The 24,366-nt window shown below is 38.4% G+C and overlaps 1 protein-coding gene across 1 annotated transcript in view; it reads left to right on the top strand.

The window, feature by feature from the left end:
• MET (MET proto-oncogene, receptor tyrosine kinase) overlaps window positions 1–24,366 on the top strand; it is a 158,345-nt gene that overhangs the window by 60,108 nt on the left and 73,871 nt on the right. The window contains exon 3 of the mRNA XM_036759269.1: window positions 16,790–16,981. Within this exon, the coding sequence (XP_036615164.1) occupies window positions 16,790–16,981 (192 nt within the window). The remainder of the gene's footprint in view (window positions 1–16,789; window positions 16,982–24,366) is intronic.

Raw genomic sequence — 24,366 nt, 5'->3', positions numbered from 1 at the left:
CCAGCAAGCAGAAAGGGAAGGAGAATTGGATAAAAACAATTCAGATACCCAAACTGCATCCGCCCTGACCAGAACTTCCCACACTGGTGAGCTGCAACAAAAGATATAATCTTTATACTTCTCCCCATGGGCTGAGGGTGGAAACTGCCTTTGGCATCCGCCCCTATTAGAAGAACGCCAGGGCTGTCTCCAGTTCCTTGGGATCTGCATCCCCATTCTCTATACCCACTCCCCTCTTGGTCCCACTCTTCTGCCCTCCACCCGCACTTTCCTTTCCAAGTCCCAGTTCTTCTGCTGTTTATGCTGTGTAGTGATTCTTGACTTAGGAAGATGAGCCAAAAAAAAACCCAAACCCCAAAAGCTTAGTGAAGGCTTAAACTACTTCCCTCTCAACTCCTAAGCTGTTAACATAGTATCCCTCTATGGAGGAGATCTGGGTCCAAACAGCTGTGATATACCAGTGTGATACAAACACTGATTGGTCCTACCAAGTTGAAAAGGCTTTGAAGAAGTGCCCAGTGATGGCTGCGTTTCTGTCCTCTGAGGCCCAGCTTTTCTAAGGATCTTCAAGTTATTAGCCCAACAACAACCCTCAAAGACCTGTTAATTCACAGAGGAGTTCTGATCTGTTTCTGTGGAAGGAATATCCACACCAACAAAATCACTGATCACTGAAATCTATTGATGTGAGCACCATGATTGAAAAGTATTAGACGTGACTACTGCCCCCTAGTAATTTTTCATGTCATTACACAGTTATGTAACAATACAATATGTTGTTAATCAACCAACATTTATTAAGCATCAACACTGTGTCAGCAACTGAGATTACAAAACTAGAAAAGAAACAGCTCTACCCTCAAGGAGCTGTTGGAGAAAAAAAAAAAGCACATAAATATTAAAGTCAACACAAAATTATACAAAGTAGAAAGTAATTTCAAGTGATACTAACAGCTGAGGATCAGGAAAGGTTTCATGTAGGCAATATCACTTGGGCAGAATTTTAAGAGAATTTGGGATTCTAAAAAGGTAGAGATGAAGACAGAAGTCATTCCAGGCATGAGGTTAGCCAATGCAAACACATGGAGATAGAAGATGCAATGTGAGATTGTCCAAAACATAAAGTATGTAATAACCTTGGAAAGTAACCTGGAGACAGATTATGAAGAGTTTTAAATTCCAGGTAGGGGAGCATGTATTTTATCCTAAAGAAGTAGGGAGCCATAAAGAAACAGGATATTTGGAAGGAGGGTAGGTTTTGAAGGAAAGATGGTAAGTGTAGTTTTGGACATATTGTGTTCAAATTAATGGCAGGACATCTGTGATTGCCATGGGCTTAATGGGAGCCCTTGTGGTAGCTCAGGATACTGCAAGGCTCTATAGATGCTAAGCCTAGTCACAGTTCTGTGCCACTCCCTAAAAAGGAAAGGAAATAAGAGACAGGGAGTGGCATGGAGTATCAACTGGGCTTAGTGCATAGGAAGTCCTGGGGTGTTTCTGTGCTGTCAAGAGAACTTCTGTGATGGGAAGGGCAATTTCTGTGCATTTCATACATCCAAGAGGAAATGATCTGTAGTCAGAAGCCAGGTCTAACTTTGAATCATCAAAATAGTCAGTCTGTTTTTGTCTCTTTCTCTGTTACTCCTCATGTGTCCGTCCTGAAATGATGCACTTTGGGAAAGGGGATGACCTTCTTCAGTCACTGTTCAATCAACTGTTAAGTCAACAATATATGAGCATCCATTTATTCAAAAATCAATTCTTGAGAGCTTCCTTTGAGCAGAGTATTCTGCTTTGTGACTCAAAAGTCACTGAGCATTGAACAAAGGAGAAGGCTTACTGCGCCCTTATATGGCAAGGATATACAATAAGGAGACAGTGACACTTAGCCTCTCTAGGTCCAGCCTGATCATTTCCTCCTGGAAAAGAGTCTGGTCAGTCAGTCCTCAAGGTATAGCAACTCACACGACATTAGACACCCACCAAGTCTGGAAGGCCCAAACTTTACCTGACTGGGATATTTTATGCCCCTGTATGATCAGGAAGCTGCATCAGGGAAGCCCTGGTCAATCAAGTCTCAGGGGCAGCTTTCTAAGTCCTAGGGACAGCTTTGCCCGGGCCTAAGCATGTTGACTGAGGTTGGGGAGTGAGGAAGGAAGCTGCATCACAAAAGATGAGGACAATCAGGTCCCAGGGACAGCTTTGTCCTATCACAGGAGTCCAAGAGAACTTGGATTTAGACAGCATAGAGTACATAGAAAGTAGTCTGGAAAGGTAAGGTAGGGCCAAATTATGAAGGACCTTAAACATGGATGTTAAACTTTGTTATTCAATCATTTTTCAGTCAAGTCCAACTCTTTGTGACCCTATTTGGGGTTTTCTTGGCAAAGATACCAAGAGGTTTGCCATTTCCTTCTCTCCAGCTCATTTTACAGATGAGGAACCTGAGGCAAACAGGGTTAAGTGATTTTCCCAAGGTCACACAGCTAGGAAGTGTCTGAGGCCAGATTTGAACTCAGGAAGGTAAGTTTTCCTGATTTTCAGGCCTGGTGCTCTATCCACTAAACCTCCTAGCTCCCTCTTATATACACTGTTTCCTGTCAATAGACTATAAGCCCCTTGAGGACAAGAACAATTGTATTTTTGCCCTTCTATCCACTGCACCTAAGACATTGCCTGGCACATAGTAGGTGCGTATTAAATACTTATTGATTGATTGATATTCACTACCTGCCTCAGAGGAATGGTGTGATTAAAGTATTTTTTTAATCTTAAAGTACTACATAAATGTGAGCTATTATGATTACTCTAAACTGTAACCCATTCAGATTAATATGAAGTGTGAATTTAGTGTTTTCTGATTAAATATGCTTCTCTTCTTTGAATAATAGTGATAGTGGTAGAACAAAACTAATCGATGTGAGTATGCTTGTGAAAACTGGTGGGTATATTTTCTAAAAATCTATCTGCAGGGCTGATTTAAATTATCTGTGGATGACTTAAAGCCATCCTACAGGTTGAGCAAAATGCATCACTATTTTAAATGTACTGGTTCCTTAATTATGCTTAATTAAGTGCAATTACACATTCGTGGAATGCATCATTATGTGAATTAGGTGAAAACATTTTGAATCAAATATATAAAGGTATTCCATAACGTGCATGGGAATGCATTTAATGCTAAAAAGGTAATTTTTAAATGCCGTGAATTTAGTAGTTGGACCCCCTGTGAAGACCTTTTAGGACAAAAGGAACAAGAGTTGCACAGGATAAGCAGGTACGGATGGGTTGTTGGAGAGAATTGCCAAATATATGCTATTGTAGATCCATGTGAATATAATATTTGAGTATTATAGAACCCATTCATCTTACCAAATTTGTAAAGGGTGTCAAAACACAGTAATACTAGTTGAGGAATACCAACTAAATAATACTAGTTTTCCAAATATAAACCTGCTTCTCTTAGCAGTTTTATGACAATGAGTAAGCTTTAGGGTTTGGTGACTAAGTTTCTCATTAGTAAAAATGAGGAGTTTAGTACTCACTGAGCTCAGAACTGTCGTAATATGTAATAAACTAGAAAACTAATGCTAGATGTCATTTAAAAATTGTTTTGTGTGTAAATATATTGAGAGTCTTCTGCGGCACTTCTTAAATTTGGCAACAGTAAAAGGTTTCTGAACGCACAGTGACCAAAAAATTAATTAAAAATCGAATGTGCAATGAATCCGAGGTGTTTCTGGCAGTGCTTGCCCGTGTTGCATTGTGCAACTTCACTGCAGCCCTTGGTTCTGAACACACAGCTTGCACACTTTGCACTGCACATACCGTTGTGCGTTGCAACGCCAAAGAATGCTGCCAAAATGAGAAAAGGGGTCTCAAGTGGAAAAAGTTTAAGAAGTCCCATTCTGCAGAATGGGAGTGAATTGTCGAATATCAGATGATCACTAGTTGTACATACAAGTGGCTCCTTCCAAAGCATTCCAACCAATAAATTCAATCTAATATGAGATAGCCCCAAAGCTGTGACATCACCAAATCACTGGAAAACCCTGAGATACTCTGAGAATCGTGCCTCGAGAACCAAGGCCAGGAATGCCATGGAACCTCAGCAATCAAAGTGGAGGAGAGCCTGTGTATTGTAGGACTTTGCATTATTCTGCTTGACCTGGATATATCTTACACTTCTCTCTTCCTTTTTTCACTGGACACATCTAATTATTCACTCAGCAAGGGGCAGAGTGGGAAAGAGAAGGAAACAAACATTTATTAAGAACCTGCTATGTGCCAGGCACTGTGCTAAGCACTTTACATTATCTCCTTTGATCTCCCCAACAGTTCTGGGAGGTAGGCGCTATAATTACCCATATACCCAAGGTATAATATACCCCTTTTACAGTTGAGGGCACCTGAAGCAGAAAGAGATTAAATTACTTGCCCAGGGTCACACAGCTAGTGTCTGAGGCTAGATTTGGACTCAGGTTTTCTTTGACCCCAGGCCCAGTGCTCTATATACCATACCACTTAGCTGTCTCTATATTTGCTATTGTTAATCAAGGCCTAGCCTTATATTCAGGCTTTGATTAGAATCCCAGAGATGTGAGTTCATGTCTGAAGGTCTGAAGGACTTACAGCAGTTTGTTGCTAATATAGAGGCATGTGCTTCTAGACAATTTCCGGAGATACATGTTATTGTTTAGTTATCAGGACCTGTGATGTCATGTGATCTAGGGAACTTCCAGTGAAGAACCTCCTGCTCAATTCAGATCAGCAACTGTTCTCCAGCTCACAGTCATAGAGAATTATCTGAATGACTGAGAAATGAAATGAATTGACAAAGGTCACCTAGCTAGAATGTGTCAGTGGCAGGATTTGAACCAGTTGTTGCAACAATCTGGATAGCAGTTGCTGTGTAAAACCGACAACAACTCAGCTCACAGAACGCTGCAAGTCCAGGTCCTTTTGATCTGCTTTACTAAGGAAAGCAACATTAAGGGGTTAACACTCAATATTCACTTAGCTCAGGGGGAAAAGCCAGCACCCTGAACTTCAGAGCAAACACAAACAAATTACAAACATCAACAGACAGACCTTGCCTGATTCAAATGCCAATTCATAGTTACCAGAGTTTAGCCAAGTCCGAACAGCCGGGCAAGCTGGAGGGCTCTTAACTACAGCTGCCCAGTGTCTCCACATCAGGGTGCCACCAAGAGTGAGAGCCCTAAGCAAATAGCTCTGTCTTCCCTTTTTATGCACTCTTTAGCCATCATCAAACGGTCATCTGAGCAACCAGAACTTAAGCTCTTACTATTGGCCCTGGTCTTAGCACCTCCCTTCATTGGCCCCACCTGGAGCCCCACCTTATTTACCAATTCACACCCACATTGGCTTAGCACCTAATAGATAGGGGTTTTGTCCTGGGGATTAGCACCAGGACAATCAAAGACACTGAATTAATCAAAGGAAACAAGGCCCAAACTCTTCAAGGATCCCCAGTACACCAGTCTTCCTGTATCTACAGCTGACCCTTGTTGCTACACCATTATTCTTATGACCTGATTCCCATGTTTGGGAAGGATGCTGTGTGAACAGAGGAATTTCAGAGAAGATCTCTAACTGAATCAAGAGAGTTATAGGGCACAACAATCAGCTAAAGTCAGGAATTAATGGTCTGTCCAACTTATGAGAGAACTCAACAAACATGAGATTAATATGTCAGTATTGCAATTCTATGTTGATGCAAGGTAGATGAATGTGAAGGGGATGCTAGGTGGCACACTGGATAGAATGCTGGGTCTGGAGTCAGGAAGACTCATCTTCCTGAGTTCAAATCTGGCTATAGACTATTACTAGCTGTATGACCCTGGGCAAGTCACTTAACCCTGTTTGCCTCAGTTTCCTCATCTGTAAAATGACCTGGAGAAGGAAATGGCAAACCACTCCAATACCTTTGTTAAGGAAACCCCAAATGGGGTCACAAAGAGTCAGACATGACTGGAATAATTGAACAACATATGAATGTGATGAGGTAGTATTACGTTGTAAGAAATTGTGTGGGGGGCGGGAATTGTTTCAAAAATATGGAAGATTTATAAGAACTAAATCAGAGTGAAGTAAGCAGAACCACAGGACTAATTTTTTCTATAATGTCAACATAAAAACAAACAATTTTTGGACTTTTACAAACTGATGAAGCACAAATAGTATTTTCTATCATTATCATCAGTGAGCCATTTCACTCTGCCGCGTAGTTCAGCATGATATGGGGAGGCATAGACAAAGTGTCCGAATATCAATAAATGTATGAGCTCTCAAATTTAGATTTTTGAATTTTTGCTTTTTGGTCGGAACAGGGATACAGTTTGAATCTGTGATTTCATGAATCGTGATTTCATTGGAATCATGATTTCATTTAGTGTAAGGGAACTCTCATTAGAGTTAGCTCCCTTTACTAATGTAGGTCACAACTGTTCTGCAACTTACAGACACTCCTAGGATACTGAAAGATGAAATGATTTGCCCATGGTAACTCAGGTAGTATGTGCTACAGTCAGAATTTGAAACCAGGTGCTCCTGATTCTGATGGCAGCTCTCTATCTACTATGCCATATTGAGTATCATTTACATCAGAGGTATCAAAGACTCCTGGGCTGGCAATATTCCCAAGTACAGCCTGAATCAGATTAAAATGTGATTAGGAAAATTTAAGAAAACAAATTAAAATACAATAAAATATAGATAATTTTAACATGTGGTTTTCTAAGTCAATATGCTATTTGCAGAGATCCTAATGTAATCAGGACCCTCAGCTCTATTTGAATTTGGTGCCAGGGATATACCTCATGCTTACATTTTGTTTAAAAGTCCAAAGTGCTTTACTGGATTTATGGGCATGAACAAGGGTCAAGTGGCCTATAAGACAGGGAAGTATATTCTGGATAGGTCCCTTCAGAGTAAACCTTTCCGTAGCCTCAGTAAGGTACACAAATCATATTTTTGTAAAAATTAACTTTCTCTGGATCCTCATAGCCATGCTTTGATAACAAAATTAAAAATAAATGTTCTTATTTCACATTTATCTATAAAATTTTCTAATTGAGGGAATGGGAAAAGGGGAGGGCAGGATTTCTTACACCTGATACTAAGCAGTAAATGACAACATCCGCCTATGTCTGTAGCGTATATCTCAAAACTACAAAAAATAGTTAAATTGTAATCTTGCCTCTGTTTATGTTAGCCTAAGTTATTTATTAACAGTCTTTCTTTACTTTGTTAGTCCTTTGGCCTCTTTCTCATATGAGGAATAATTTGGTTTTGAAGTACTATAATTTCACAGTTTTCATACAGGGACATAATTACAGCACGCACTTTAATCAGCTTTAAAAGCCTTTCGTGTTAGTAGATAGCACACCGTCTTCCAGAATTGGATTAGGAGTTGCAAAACTTTATTTATTAAAAAAAATCAAATAAACCATTTGGAAACCTACCACCCTGTGAACTTCTCTATTATTGTTGGTGGTATCACCATCCTTCCAATCACTCAGGCTCATAACCTTAGTATCATCTTCAACTCGTCACTAACACTCACCCCACATATCCGATTAGTTAAGAAATCTTACTTATATCTGCACAATGGCTCTCATGTATCTACCCTTCTCTCCACTCAGACAGCCAACATCCTAGCTCAGGCCCCCATCACCTCTCACCTGGATTATTGCAATAGCCCCCTCATTGGTCTCCCTGCCTGTAACTCTACTCCATCCTCTACTCAGACACCAAAATGTTTTTTTCCTAAAGCATAGTTCTGCCTATGTTGTCCCCCTACTCAATAAGTATTACCTCTTAGATCAACAATTAAGTCCTCTATTTGGCATTTAAAACTCTTCATAAGCTGGCCCCTGGCTACCTTCCTAGTCCTTTTGTCTACAGTCCAAAGACACTAGCTTACTTGCTGTTGTCATAAACAATCTCTCATCTCTCATCCCAATGTAATTGTGTATGGGCTTTCTGCGTCTGGAATGCACTCCCTCTGACCCTCACCTCTTGAAACCTTTGGTTTTCTTCCATCATCACCTTCTTCATAAAGCTTTTCATCATTCTTCCCTTGTATATCATTTGTGTATATTCTAAATAGACTTATATATATGCACATTATCTCCCCCGTATTTGAATGTAAGGTTATTGAAGGCAGATACTATTTAAATTTCGTCTCTGTATCCCCAAGATGTAGTATGTTCTTTAAAGATGTAGGTTGATTGATACATGCCTTCATTTTAACTTTCTCTCTCTTGTACTTCTCCAGTTAAAAATGTGAAGTGACGCCAATTTATAATTCCTCAAACAGAATTAGTTTTCAGGGTCAAAAAGTTCCTCAGCAGTCATCTAATCCAATGCTTTCATTTTATAGATGACAAAACTAAGGTGTAGGTAGATTAAGCCACTTGTAAAAAGAATCAGAGGCAGAATTCAAACCCACGTCTTCTGATTTTAGAGCCAGTAAGTACACTTTCCACCACACCTCTGCTGCCTCTCCCTTACTTGAGATTGTAGAAAAATATTTAAGCTGCTCCACCCCTAGTGAGGATTTACCAGTCTCCTAGGAGGGTTTTGAATTTCAAAGTCTCTGGAAGTACCCAGACATCTGCCTTCAGTAACAAAATACCTTAGGGTAGTTTTTAGCCAACTGAAAAAAGCTGCAGCTATCTAGTACCTATGTCCTATTCCCCTTTGCATAATTGGGTGGAAAATCTTTCATTTTCCACTTGAGAGAGTATTCTTAATAAATTAAAAACTCTTTAAATATTTTATGACCTGTTCACCAGCAAGTAATATGTCTCAGATTTCTTTTATAGATCCTCATTTCCCCTGGTTTAGTGATTCACACACGATGAACCCCTCGGAAATAACTGAGTTATTAATGAAGAGGCAAGAGGGTGCAGGAGATAGGACATGGGGCTAAGAATCATAGAATTGTAGAGTTGGAAGTTTCTTGAGGATTCTCTAGCTCAACATCTCACCCAGGGGGGTGCAGTCCTTTCTATGGTAGGTGGGAATTCATCTTCCATCTGAATACTTTCAGTGACAGGGAGCTCTCAACTTCATGAAGCAGCCTATTTCATAGTTGGAAAGCTCTCACTGTTGACTACAGTTTAATCTAACCCTAGTTCTATCCCAGGATTTGGTCAGAAAGCTCCTTATCAACCTCAGCCATATATTAGTCAGATCTTCCTAGAACTTGCCTTGGCACTCCAAGATCTTTTACCCTACAACCCCTTGCTACCTGCTTCTCATGTGACAAAAAAAGAAAGAAATGGTGTCTCCTGATGCCTTTCACAACAGCTGCAACACATCAAGCAGGACAGGGAGGTATGATTAGTTCCTAACTCCCTAGCTAAAAAATGAACTAATAGCTTCTGTCAACTGAATGAAGCAAACTGGCCCTTGGTTACTGATACTCCAGAAAGGCCTGCATTCAAATCTTATTCCAGCATACCTCCGAAAAGACAAACTATTGCTCCTACCCTGGACCATGATTTAGCTTAAGCCCTTTCAGATATGGTTTTTTCTGGTTCACTAACTTCTCACTCCACTACTCAAATGAGATAATGTAATTAAAGGGATTTGCAAATCTTAAAGTGTTTTATAAATGTTAATTTTTATCATTAAAATATTATTCATTATATTATATATTGTTTAATTCTGTCCTTTTTGAATATTATATTCTTCAGCCCCAGAACTAGACTTACTGTTGCATCTGAGCAACAAGACTTTGATTGTCACACCTGGATGTTGGTTGATATCCAGGTTTTGATCCATGGGTCTGTACGCTGATAAGTCCCTGACTCTAGCTCTCTGGCATGGTTCATCTAACCTCCAATCACTGGACACATCTCTCTCCTCTTACTTCAATGTTAATTACTACCTAACACCCACGTTCCCTTTCAGGTAGTATCATCAATACATTGAAAGCGTAAAAGAATTTTTGTCATTATTCTTGTTAATTAAGAAAAAAAGTAACTAAGGTGAACTAATGAAAATGAAAGCAACTTTCCACTTTGCCCTTCATCAATAAAATAAAACACACACCCGTTTATGCTATTTGCTCTTTGAACTAGAGCTAGGTATAATTCAACTTTATATAAAGTCTAAAAGCATTTTCTCTTCCCACGTAATATTGTAAATGAATTTAAATAAAGCTTGTGAATGCATGTCTAACTACTTTCATGGAAGAGACAAAGAGAAAAATAGAAAGTGGTCCTAAATTTATAAGTTTACCACCTAGAATGACTGTAGAGATAAAGAAGTTGGAAAGATAATGAGCTACGTTTTTCAATATGTTATCTGTAATGTAGATATGATTATGTAAGCAGTAAAAAAAAAAATATGGTCCTAAAATATCAAGTGGGATTTGCAGTAATTACACTTGATACAATAGCAGAGAGAAAGAAAAAAAGCCATTTGAGAGCTAACACTAATAAAAGATCCAGGGTTCGAGAGGAGGGTTCTAAGTGCAAAGGAAGAGGAGAAGAAAATGGAAGTACTGTTTCCACTACTTTTCAGCTTTCTTGTTCTAACTTTCTCCTCCCCTCAGCTTTGCCCAAACCTCATTCCATAGTGTCCATCCCCCTCATTTGGATGATCCTGTGTGAGTCAAACTCACAGTTAGTTGGCCAAGAGTGGGTACCTGTGGATGATATCCCCAAAGTGATAGAATGACTTGGCTCAAGGACAAAGGGAGTGGCAGCAAAGAGGAGTCAGGGAGCAAGAGAGATCTATCTAAATCCAGAGAGATCTAGCTAAAAGGTCCATGCTGACATCCATTCTGGTGTCCTAGCTAACCATAGCTCCCAACCATATGTTTATCCTTGTTTTAATCGCATTTCAATAATAACAATGTGAGATAAAAACATAATTTCTTACCTACCTACCTATCTACCTACCTGACAAAGTTGCTATAAAGGTAAAATAAGAAGTGCCTTTAAAAGGCTAAAGCATTACATAACTATAGAAACAACAACATATTTGTAGCTTAAGGTTTCCAAAGCACTCTCCCCACAATAACCTTTTTGGATTGTCAATCATACTGCTCCAAAATGATCTTAGGGCAGACAACAGCTAGAGTGAGGAAGATGAAAATTAATAAGGATAAATTTAAAGTTCTATAGTTGAATACAAAAAAAAGATCAACTCCTCAAATACAAGATGGGGGGACATGGCTACACAACAATTCTTGTGAAAAAGATTTGGGGTTTTAGCTCCATGATGTTCAACAGTTTGGCACAACAAGCAAAAAAAAATTCCAGAATACATGAAGAAAGGCTAGTTTCTGGAATGAAATCATTCAACTAGGCTCCATCCTAAACAGGCCATATCTGAAGTAGTATGTACACTTATGGGCACTACATTTTAGGGAATCCATAGTCAAGCACGAGCATGTTCAGAAGAAGATGACCAGAATAACGTGAGAACTAGAGAGAATATGTCATATCAGGAACAGTTGGAGAAAATGGGTCATTTTAACTTGGAGAAGAAACAATTTAGATGAGACACATTAACTTTGAAGGGACAGTATCTAGAAGGATTAGGATGACTCCACTTGATCCCACAGAGCAGCACTTAGAGCAATAGGTTGATTTTTCAAAGGGGCAAATTTAGAATTTCGGTAAGGAAAAATATTCCTAATTAAAAGGTTTCTAGGCAAAAGAGTTAGTTCTCTCTCTCTCTCTCTCTCTCTCTCTCTCTCTCTCTCTCTCTCTCTCTCTCTCTCTCTAGTATACTTTATGGATATCCTGAGCCAGGCCTAGCTTAGGCCAGTCCAGTGTTTCAGGCTTGGACTTAGAATGCAGTGAGATATTCATGGGCCATAAAATGCAGTAAAGATGACTTTACTAATAACAAAGGATTAAAAGGATACAATTCCTAAGTTTAAAAAGGATACTAATCCAGATAAAATGGTTACTCTCGTATGCCTCCACATTCACCAAAGCAATGGACCAAGCTAGGTCAGAAAGGCATTCCCAAAGGGCAGTGGAAATTCCATTAAAACATCCTGCTCCAATTCCCCAAAGTCTGTGCCTTTTATGCCATGAGTAGGAAGGAAGCCAAACCAATAATGATGATCCTGAGAATTGCCTTACAGTTCCCTTAAAGGGAAACTAGCCTAGTCCACATCAATGTGTCTCCCACAACAGGTATCTTATAGAAGGGATTCTTGATTGGACTAGATGACTTCTGATAGCCCTTCTAACCATAAGATTCTGTGATTCTGCTATCAAATTGCTCCTCTGACTACTGCTATCACTATCAATATTACTAATTAGGATCACAGATTTATAGCCAAAAGGAAACTTAGAGGAAACTTAGTTCCACATCCTCATTTTGATGATAAAGAATCTAAGGCCCTAAAACTTTTAAGTGCTTTTCTCAGTATCGCACAAGAAGTATAAATAGTAGAGCCATGATTCAAACCAAGGTCCTCTGACTCCAAATCTAGCATTATTTCTATTGTACTGAAAGGATTTCAAGACTAAGTATTAGAAGATGACTGACAAAAGAAGGGAGAATGATGAAATAACCCTCATTTACAAATGAGGAAATAGTCCACTGAAAGAGTCAGAAAAAGGACCAGAAAGAGCAAGAGGAAGTGAACTCATAACACCGGGTGTTTCTAAAGGCGAAGCCAGGAGTGGCTTAAAGAATGAAAGGATGGTGCTGGGTGTGGTAGAACACACATACCTGTAGACCCTGGTGGATTGCTTCAGTTTAAGAATTCCATACCGCACTAGCGATAAAGCCAAATTTGGATGTTGACACTAAGTCTAGCAGCAACTTGGTGAGCCCATGAAAGGGGATGGCCACCATGATGTATAAGAAGGACCAAATCAACCCAAGTCAGAAAATGGAGAGGGGAAAGAAGGGAGGAAGGGAAGAAAGGAAGGAAGGAGGGAGGGAGGGAGGGAAGGAAGGAAGGAAAGAAAGAAGGAAGGAAGGAAGGAAAGAAGGAAAAGAGAGGTAGTTAGGAAGGAATTAGTGGCCAGCAGAGAAAAGGCAATATGAAATTCTAAAGGAGGAAAAATACTAAATCCACTATTCCATTTGACTAGAGAAATTTGAGGAACCTGGATTCAGAGAATAAAAGCAATATAATTTGGGTTCTAGTATGAGCATTTTAAGCCTCATTTTCTTTATAAAATGGGAATAATGATACCTGAATGGCCAGTCTCACAGGATTCTTGTGAGAATCAAATGATATCGTGTACGTGAAAGTGCTTTGCAAACTATAAAAAGTATGAAAACTCAAATACTCAAATGGATCTCTGATCTCATCATTTTGGATGTATCCTCCAGTGATGCAAATTGGAACTCTTCCACATTTGCCCATGCTTTGTGATTCTTTTCCATATCCTCCCATAAATTTATGCAAGGGATCCACCCAATGTACTGAAGACCTTCCTTGCTTTTTCCTGACATGGAAAGGATACCAGTGGAGCATTCTGGCTCTCTACCTGTGATTGCTCACCCTCACAAGATGATAACCCCTCTTATTTTTCCCTTATACATTTCCATGAGATCAAAAGAAGTATTGTAGGATAGACAGAATCAGCCTTCTAATTAAGAATACCAGCATTCGAGTCCTGCTGTACGACCCTGGACAAATCACTTAGCCTCCCCAGTGTTCCTGGCAATTCTCTAAAACTATATATCTCAGAGAAGATGCTGATTTCCATTGGTAGAGAAAGTTCCCTCATTGGGAATTCTATGCATTAATGAAACTAGAAGTAAAGGCCTAGATTTCCCTGATTACCTTATTACCCTATCTCTTACCCTCACTTACACTCTTAACTCCTCCATGGCATCTTCTGTGCAGGGGCATGCTGCTCCCACTTAACTCCCAGAAGAGCCATTTCAACCCATACTCAGTGTTATTGTGGATAAGCATTCTCCATGGCCCTCAGGGAAGTAGAAAAATGAGAAGACTCTCAGCGTGAGGCTGTTCTTCAACCATAGCCCACCTAGGTGCTGGACACCAAGGCCGACAGGCATTCAGGTTCCACAATGACTGTTCATCAGGTGGGAAATGGAGAAAGAAAATTTCTTTGTCCCTGTGTGGATACGGTTAAATAATTATGCTAGCTCACTTCCCCCTCACAGCATAGGGAACTGTGCTGAATAATAATAATAATAATTGTGCGGTGCCTGTCTTCATAATTGACAAACCCCACAAACAATAGTGTAGTTACCTTCTGTTAAATCTCAGAACCTTACTAAGTAGACTTCCGCCATCGAACACCCTGTCTTTGATAATGAACCCCCCATCCCTGACTTCTTGGGCCTCCAGTTGACAGTGACACCCTACTACCAATACCCTCCACTCCAATCCACTCCACCTCCTTGGCAATCTCAAGGATTCAGGGAATCAAAAGTAGGACCTCTTCACAAATGGTTGTGGATCTCTGGTTTGTGCAATATAAATAGTACTTAAACTTGACCCTATGTTTAATTGCGTTTTCAGCCAAAAACTGAACTATGTTGCAAGATTGTGAAGTAAACATGCAGACACTACTTCAACATTGTGCAATTTTTCTATCTTAGTGACTATGTCTTTCAAGAAATGAAGACATAACGTAATATTCTCACCCTATATAGGGATGTCGTTTAGGCCTTTTGCAATGCTGCATAACTACCACATATTAAACCTAAAAGAAAGGTTAATAATTTTGCCCTTCCTTTACAAATGAGGAAACCAAGACAGGTTTTCAAATCAATCCAACAAATGTTTATTAAGGATATTCTTAGGTGCAAGGCACAGTGCTTGCCTTGGTATTCTCTCTATGATTTCTTGAGGAAAGTTTCTAAAAGTACATACAGAGACTGTGATCTCCATTGTGCCTCTGGTTCTATATTCAGGACCTCTCGTTAGGGCACTAACTACAAAGGGAGTGATGTTGGGAGGGAAGACAATTGTCCTGAGAAGCAACAGGAATGTAAGTGGGAGACTGCTGATACTGTCATCCTATCCACACTCTAGAAAACATTTGTGTGATCCATTAAGTAACCATCCTCAAATGTCACAATGTCTCACAGACACACACACACCCTACCTCATCAGACATCGATCCAAAACGAAAGCAAATAAACAAACAAACAAAAAAAACCTAAGCTCCTAAAGAGACAAGCTATAACTGCCATTCTTAACCAGAATAAAAGGTTACTGATAAGAGAAATAGTATACGCATACTATTCGTGTGGTGTGTGCGTATGTATGTGCGTGTGTTGAAGGAAAGCCTGAAGAACATTTCAGATGACTTCCAGTTCAAAACAAGTCCCAGATGATTTATGGTCCTTTTGCCATTTTTCTGAATTCTCTTTCTAAAATGAAAAATGATCATCAATAGTAACTAAATTACCAATTAATAGATTACTATTGAATTTTTGGTATAATTCAGTTACCTACTTCTCTAAAGAGTAATCTATAGAATCTTGGTGAAGAAAACCTTCTAATTAAAAATCCAAATACCATCCAGTAACATATCACAATAAAAGCCTAGACCTCCAAATTGCCATTTCCCCCCAAATAATCACTGGTATTTAACATTAGAGGTATTATGGTACAATAAAAAGAGCTCTGCCTTTGTTGCCAAAGGACCACAATTCAAATCCTTCCTCTGTCACTTAATATCTCTGTGATCCTGTTTGAGTCATTCAACTTAATGAGGATTCAGTTTTGTCATTGTGAAATGACGGGGTTGGGTTTGTTAACTGCTAGGTTTACTTCCAATTCAAAACCTATGAACCTATGATCCTATGACCCATGCTTTGCTAGTTCCACTGCAATTATTGCATTTGACTAATTTGAAATAAAATTGTTCATTGGCTATAGAAACTAGCCAAGAAGATAAATGCATAAACCAATTGATATATAGAATTGTGTTTTGATCACCACTACCACCTCTGCCCCCAGAAAAAGAGATACTTTGGTAAAATGGATATGGTGTGGATTTCGAATCTTACTCTGACACTGACAGAATGACCTGGGCAAGTCTCTTAACCTTTCTGATCCTTGGGCAACTCTTAAGACTGGAGATTTCCAAACTTATAAAATCACAGATTCTTGATATTTGTAACAAAATAAGTCAAGTATGGATATGAGTGATGAATTTTTTGCCCTGTGTGGCAAAAGGATAAGTCTCAAAGAATAGTCACTAAAAATTGAGCAGTAAGAATTCACTTTAAAACCATTCTTGCGGAGATAGTTTTCCATTGTAATACTCCCGGTTTTTTAATTACTATAAATCTAATGGAAAATGCAGAAATTTTAATATGTGAAACTTTCCTGTTTTCATAGCAACGAAAGAAGGAGGAAATAAAGTCCCCTTTGTTTCTTCTAAGATACGTGGATCCTAAATATCTACGTAATTATACTTGTTTGCTATAAGCATTTCAGTTCTCTTCTCTGTCTTAGAATGTACATTCTTAGATAAAAGCCATGAGCTTTTAATGATCTTTTGTGCAAATCAGCCATGCACTAAGCTTACTGGGCATTTAGTGAACCTGATTTTCCAAGTATGTGAACTGTAATAACATATTTTGTCCTGAACGTTAGAACTCTTTATCTACTCTGTAAAAGCTGGTGAAACGTGAGCAGTTTAGATGAGTTGGAAATATTTCTGCTGCCTAATTGGAAATACCTGTCATTTATATAGAACTACTAGTGATTTACCCTGAGTTTCCTTGCAACATACTCCTGACCTATTTTCACAATAACTTGATGATGATTTTTTTATTCCAGACATTTTTAAGAAACTCGTCAGGCTGTGAAGCAAGAGATGATGAATTCAGGACAGAATTTACTTCAGGCTTGCAACGCATCGATTTATTCACAGGACAATTCAAGCAAGTTCTTTTAACATCGATATCTACCTTTATCAAAGGAGACCTAACTATTGCAAACCTCGGAACATCAGATGGTCGATTTATGCAGGTAGATACTATCTTGATAGTAACCTTCACTATTTTGTCCAGTGTTATCTTGTATGTTTTTTACAGAATGATGTTTATAAGAAAGTATACCATATAGTAAGAAACTGCAGTGCTTATCAATGAAGATAGACCTACAGATTGAGGAGAAGCAATTAAGGATATTCCAAATTTCGTACTAATTTGCTATTTTTTATTTGTGTATGCTTTGGTTTTAATTTTCCTTTTTTGTTTTGGGGTCTTTTTTGTATTCACAATTTCTACTACAGGAATGGAAAATAGCATGAACAATTAAAGCATTTCCAAGCAACATTTCCTATTTCAGGGGAAGCAGTGGATCAAAGGAAAGCTATTGTGTGAACTGTGTGTCTCCATGAACAGAAACATTCACATCATTGAGTAAAACTGGCTGGCGTTAGGAAGGGACATTATCATCAAAATCCCATTGTAACACCAAGTGTCTACTGAGTCTGCAAAACAGTAAAGTCAGATACAACCAAAAGGAATGGGATCACATAATGCTTGTTGAATGAGTTAATGAGTTGATGAATGAATGAATACACACATAAAGTTCTGATTTCAGTAAGAAAATTTTTAATGCTTATCAAGTATTTGATGGAATAAAAATGAACATTTCAGGCTTGAATAAAGGTACTGTATCTCCCTGATATGAAAATCGCATTTGGCAGAATTTAATAAACACTTAAGTTATATCTGTTTTACTCCTAGAATAGTAATTTGGTTAGTGCTTCCAACCATGTGCTCATTAGTAGATGCTCGACTAATGTAGAATGAAAATGGAGTTTCTATGGAAATGCTGGCTATCTGCAAATAATGGAAAGTGCATAAAGGGGCATGTTTATTTTCAAGTATTATAGTAATCTGCTATGTTATTAAAAAGGAGAAAATGTAATCTAGTATATAACTAATATCCTAATCAAACTCTTAAAATGATTTCCAAGGCACCAAAAGTTTACAATAATATTTCCCTTTGTTTTGTGTGCATGTGAACATTTTATCCACACTTTCAAACAAAAAAAAATTATTTTCAGGACATTTTCTCAGTGTTGTTGTAGCAGCAGTTTTGTTGGAACTTGTTGCTATGTTTTAAAAAAAATGCTGTTCGTCAGAGACCCACGGGCGTTTTGAAGATGGTGGAAATGTTTTCAGAAGTTGTAAAACCTATAAGGAAAACCTTCTCTAGCTCAGAAGGGATCATACACATGGTGTTATCTTAAACAGTTCCCTGCGGTCTCATCCTCTTGCGTTGCTCCTCAGTTAATGATGCTTCTCTTCCCATTCACTGCCCCTCTGAGTCCACATTCTTATTTATCCACCTAATCCCTTGCCCTGTTTAGCTTTGTCCTTTACTCTTTTTAATTGCTTTCTTTATCTTCAGATTTAGTCCGCTTCTACTTCTTCTCTAAAGTGTCTAACTATTCCCTGGTCAGTTCAAATTCTATATTAATAGTTGTAGTAAGGTTAACATAGGTCCATTACTGTTTGAATTCCCAACTTGGCATCTTGAAGGATTTTATAATCTCAGTAAAAGCCTCATTATAAAGCACCTTGACATTGCCAGATAAGGTTATACTTTGTCCCATCCACATATGGATGTATTTTGCATCTTCTCCCTATAATGGGGAAGCATGGTGGCACAGTGGATAGAGTATTAGGCCTCAAATTAGAAAGACCTGAGTTCAAATTTGGCCAAGTGAAATCTGGGCAAGTCACTTAACCTCTATCTGCCTCAGTCTCCTCTTCTGTAAAATGGCTAATAACACTAAAAATAATGATATTTGTTATCATTCAGCTATATGAATAATAATAACATCTTCCTTTCAAAATTGTTGTGAGGATAAAATGAGACAGTAATATTTATAAAGTCCTTTGCAAACTTTAAAATGACATGTAAATGCTAGCTATTATTTTTATAACGGAGCATTCTTAAGACAATAGTGCCAGCCTTGTTCCCCAACAACAAACAGGATCATAAAAGTATTTATTGCATTAAATTCCTATACTGTGGAGCCCTATCCAGAAGCTTGAAGGTAAAAATGTGTAGATACCAATCTTGTGAAAGGCATTGCACTTAAAAAAAACCTCATCCTTCTTCTCCGGTGATATACAATGGACTTTCATTAAACAACCCACAAAGGATTAATTTCTTTGACACTAATCTAAGTGAGTTCGATGCAGTTGTGTTTTAGTCAAACAAACTTAAAACTTTTTAAAAGATAAAACAAGAACCAGCATCCCTGTAATCCAGCAGTTTGTTTACAGCAAATAACAGGAAGATGTTCGAGTAGCAAGGAGAAGCCGTGTGAGTGTTCCATCTTAATCCACGAGAACAATTACTACCTATCCAAGAATGGTAAATATTTTGACTGAGGAAAAGTGTTTTAAATCTGTGAAAGACCTTGAGTAACTTGCCACTCATATTTTAGTAAATACTATGGAGTTTCTATTACAAAATAGAATGGTAATAATTTTTTTCAAAGACAGCTGCCATGCATAGAAAGGAATAGAAAAATTGTTTTACTTCCTTCCTAAGCTAAAGCCTGATGGCAAAGTTGATTTGCCATTTTTTTCCCCAGAAAGTTTGCAGCTGTTTCTGCCCTTCCTATTGTACTTGTTTTCAATGTGTGGCTGGGAACACAAGTTCGAGCTCCAGCTGTTGGGTGCAAAGTGAATCAGGTATTTCACAGTGGTTATTTGATTAGAAGGAATTATATTGTTTAACTAATAGTGCTGGGCTTGTGAGAGAGAAGACACTTCTTGACATATTCCTGATTTTTAAGCATAACTCATCTAAGAAATTATTTACTTATACAGGCCAGCTGAATTTTCTCATGCATGTTATCAGACAAGGACTTTTTTTTAAAGTGTAGGTTTTGAAGGTTACATACTAATATGTAAACCTATTTAGGTTCATAGAAACATGATATCTTGGTGTCAGAAAAGACCTTAGAGCTACATAAAATATGGCAAAACATTTCAGATCATAGATCTAAAAGGGATCTCAGAGGCCTATTAGTCTAACATGTTGTAGATGAAGAAACTGAGGCCCAAGTGACTTTCCCAAGATCACACAGGTAGCAAGTAACAGAATCAGGTTTTGAACCCAGGGCTTTTGATGCCAGAATAAGTATTTTTTCTTCTATATTACACTTCCTCTCTTGGATCTTTCATGTATATATATGTATATGTGTATATATATATATATATATATATATATATATGTGTGTGTGTGTGTGTGTGTGTGTGTGTGTGTGCGTATACATATATACATACATATATAATAACATTTCACACTTCCTAAAAAATAATGACAATTTTGACAAGTTAAAAAATTCTATGTAGAAAATAACAAGACTCTGGAACATTAACTCAGTGATGAACTTCTAAATAGAAAGGGAAGAAAATCTGTTTAAGCAAATTAGAGTATTGGTCAAAGGATATGCCTCTGTCTCTCCTATCATAAGTGTTACTGGTCTTGTGTGGATCACCATCCTAATCCAAAAATGATGCCTGCTCAAATTTTCTATAACACTTTTATCAAGTCTTTATTTTCTGTATTTCTTAATACAAATCTGAGTTGACAAAATTGTTGAAAGTGTCACCATTATTATTAGAATGGGAACAAGAATATAGTGAATATAGAGTACTAAATGTAGCCGGGGGAGACAATCATGACACCATCCATCACCGCCTCCTGCCTATAGCTGATGCCATTAGATTCCTTTGTACTACTTTTTTTTCCCTCTCTCACTCCCCTTTGTTGCTACAGCCCTCCTGAACACTGCTATCATATATCATTCCTCCATGTTGTTTATTCTTTCCAGTTGCCTCTGCTAGGTTGAACTGGAATCTATTGGTGAGTGAGGATCATCTGAAAAAGTCACCCTGGTCATTGTTTACAAGATTATGTTAGTCATCAGTGAATATAAAAATAATCACTTCCAGTATGAAGAATCAATCCACTTATTGACCTTCAATCTTCAAAATCTATCAGCTCCTATACCAGCATCATTGGAAGCCTATACCATGTATTATTGTTTGGGATTATTCCCGTTATTTAGTTTACAGATACAGATTTTCAGCTCATTGTGAAGTGAAGAAAACTTGTGTCAGGAAAAGAGAAACATCCCAATTAAATTTCTGTTCCAATATTAGTCTTTCTTTGGAGAAGGCTAATTTGCACATCTCCTTTGTAAATATTACTAAAACAAACATTTCTCTTGAATTAATGTTTAAATCACTATAGCACCTATTCATTAGATAGATAAACACAGATAAAACATCTGTGCTTACTTGTACCAGGTGCTGGTGATACAAGTAAATGACACAATCCCGGTACTCAAGGAACTTATGTTCTAATGAGGGGGGAAACACATAAAGAGAGCTGGGAAGGGGAAGGACACGTAGGGAGCATAGTATGGAAATGGGTAGGAATTGACAGTGAAGACCCAGTTCCAGGCAGGATAAGATGAAAGTTTACCTATCAGAGCCCTGTGTCCCAGAGGTAGAGTCCAAGGTCCCAGAGGAGGAAGGATTAAGATGATGACTGGAGTATATTAGGCATTAAATCACTACAGTGATTTTCCCCCCACGTGCTTGCTTAGAATTAATTGTGCACATGAGTCCTGAAATTTGAACTGAGAAGTAGCAGTCTCCAACTTGGGAGCAAGTTGTGTCCAAGACTTCTTTTGTAAGTTGAATGAGTCTAGAACATACTTTTCCACTGAAACCATGCTGTACGGCAGAGGTATTCAATGTACATTCCACAGAACACATTGCTGCCATAGTACTTCCAACTGCAGCCCAGATTAAAATGTAATGGGGAAATATTTAACAAAATAAATAAAAATACAATAGAGCAAAGATAATGTTAATATGTGGTTTTCTAAATCAATATGTGGCCCAGAGGGATCTTTATGTGCTGTTTAATGGCACAAAGTTTGACACCACTGTTGTATATGATAGTTCATTTCTCAGACCAGCCTATAGAAACTAACTTAACCCACAATGTACACTACCGTTACTATGGAACCTAACTATGATCTATAACAATCTTTCTATGAGAAACTTGGCTCTGGTTTCCATTTTGGGATATGATAGTGCCTGCTACTTGTCACTGTACAGGTATCTCATTTGACCCTCAAAACTACCCTGGGAGATAGGTGCTATTATAACCCCATTTTACAGTTAAAGAAACTGAGACAAGCAGGGGTTAAGTCACTTACCTGGGGTCACACAGCTAGAGGCTGGTTTTGAACTCAAGTTTTCCTGACTACAATCCATGTGCTGTATCCATTGGTACCACATATCTTATTCTGAGGATGGGAACCTGGGGGACTGGAAGGATAGTGGTACCCTCAACAGAAATAATTACTTATTTGTCATTAACTTGTGTAATCTGCTACCTTATCTCTATTCTTCTTTGGCCTGTGATGGTTTCCCAATACCTTCTCTTTTTTCTTCCTATGTCCCTAGGAATTAACCTATTTTCCCTATCACTGCCATCACTGGTTGACCAGAGTTCTCTCTTTTCCTGGTTTACTGCACCACAGGACATTGTTCATAGTTTCTCTCTGACAGAAGGCAAACATCCATTTTGAGGAGTTTTACTAATAACAACAATGGGGAAAGAAATAGAGATTAAACATTAAAGAGATTTTTACAAGGTTTCACAAAATTTTGAGCAGATGCTACAGAGTCCCTTCTGATAAGAAAGAAAAAAAAGTCTCCTTCTATTCTCCTTGCTTCTTATTTTCCTCCTCTCCTACAATATACATCTTTGTTTTTCTTCACTCACTTAGACCCTGTAAGAAAAGACAAAGTGCACACAGGCAATGCTGGTAAGTCTTTGGGTAAATAAGAATGAAATAAGATTCATCTGCATTTCATAGGTAAGCCACAGCTTATCTCAAGGTCTCCCTTCTTCACCAAGGACAGTTGTTCTGGGCAGTTCATCAGCATAACCAGGCTGGGAGTTCTGAAGTAAGGAGCAAGTTGTAGAGGGGTTGGGGTGGGAGGGTTGTAGAAGTTTAGAGAGATGAGACAGGGAGCTGGGATAGTCCCAGAGATGTGCCCCACATCGTAAAGTTGGTCCAGCAGTGGGTAGGACAGAGGGGCTTTCATGGATGCAAGGAGGGGAAAAAAATCAGTCCCTTCCTTTCCTCTCCCTCTTCTCTCTGGTCATTGATCATCCAACCAGCAGATAACAACTCTGAACCAGTTCTAAACTAGCTCACGAATGGGGTAAGAATTGATTATGATAGGAATCAATAGCATCAATAACAATACCTCCCATTTATGTAGCCCTTCCAATTGTATAAAGTGCTTTCCTCATGATAGCTCTCCAAGGTAGCTAGTCCCAATATTATTGGCCTCATTTTGCAAGGGTTAAGTAATTTGGCTGTGATCACAGGACCCAGCAAGGACAAACCCAGGGCCCGATTCCAAGTCCAGTACTCTGTTCACAGAATCACAGTGCTGGATGTGTAGGTTGAGAAGGGGGAAGGCAATCAGCAGCAAGGAGTTATGGTTATGTTCCTGGAGCCACCCTTTATATATAATCTTTGTAAGTCAGGGACTTCATCATGATATTTTGTATGTTGTGCTTACCAACCAAAAAATCTGAAGTCAAGGACATTTTTTGAAATAAATGGCTTAAATGCTAAGTTTTCAAAGGCAAATCCACAATCTTATAAATTGTATCTGTTGCATTTTTAAATGCTACACATGTACCTAGAGGTGTAAAATTTCCAAGATGTGTAATAAAACTTTTCCCTCCACCACCCCATTTTTGAGGGTAGCAATGGAATTTTTTTATTAAAGTATGTAGCACACTTTTTAGTGCCATGTGCAGAGAAATTTAGTTTTGTTAGTCTAAAATCTAAAATGTGTTTACAGAATGGTTCAGAAAGTTGGTTCATAAAAATAGTTCATGGTTGTTTCATCACATCTGGACTTCCTCGCGTTAGCACCTTATGCGTTTGTGAGGACACAGCAATAGCCATTAAGAAGAGGAAGATGGGAAAAGCATCTGGCCTTGACAGCATAGAGGTAGAAGAAAGCCATGCTGGACGTGACTCAATTTCAAAAGCACCCAGGGAACAATTTTCAAGATCTCTCAAAGAGAGGAAGAGTATGAAAGAATGGATAAGATAATGGACAATGTAGTTATTTTCCAAATGGGGGAGACTGAGAAGACATAAACAATTACTAGCACCTCTCCAGACTTTCTCATCTCTATGAAATTGGATGAGAATGGTAATGTAACAGGAAGCTTCTTGATGAAAACATGAGGAGACAGATGGGCTTTCATAAACAATTCTCAACAGCAGACCACATCTTCCCAGTGACTACTGATCAAGAGGTATA

Source organism: Trichosurus vulpecula, chromosome 5, assembly GCF_011100635.1.
Source record: "Trichosurus vulpecula isolate mTriVul1 chromosome 5, mTriVul1.pri, whole genome shotgun sequence".
Lineage (NCBI taxonomy): Eukaryota > Metazoa > Chordata > Mammalia > Diprotodontia > Phalangeridae > Trichosurus > Trichosurus vulpecula.
The sequence above is the reverse complement of the archived record's forward strand: the minus strand, read 5'-3'. Positions and strand labels throughout refer to the sequence as shown.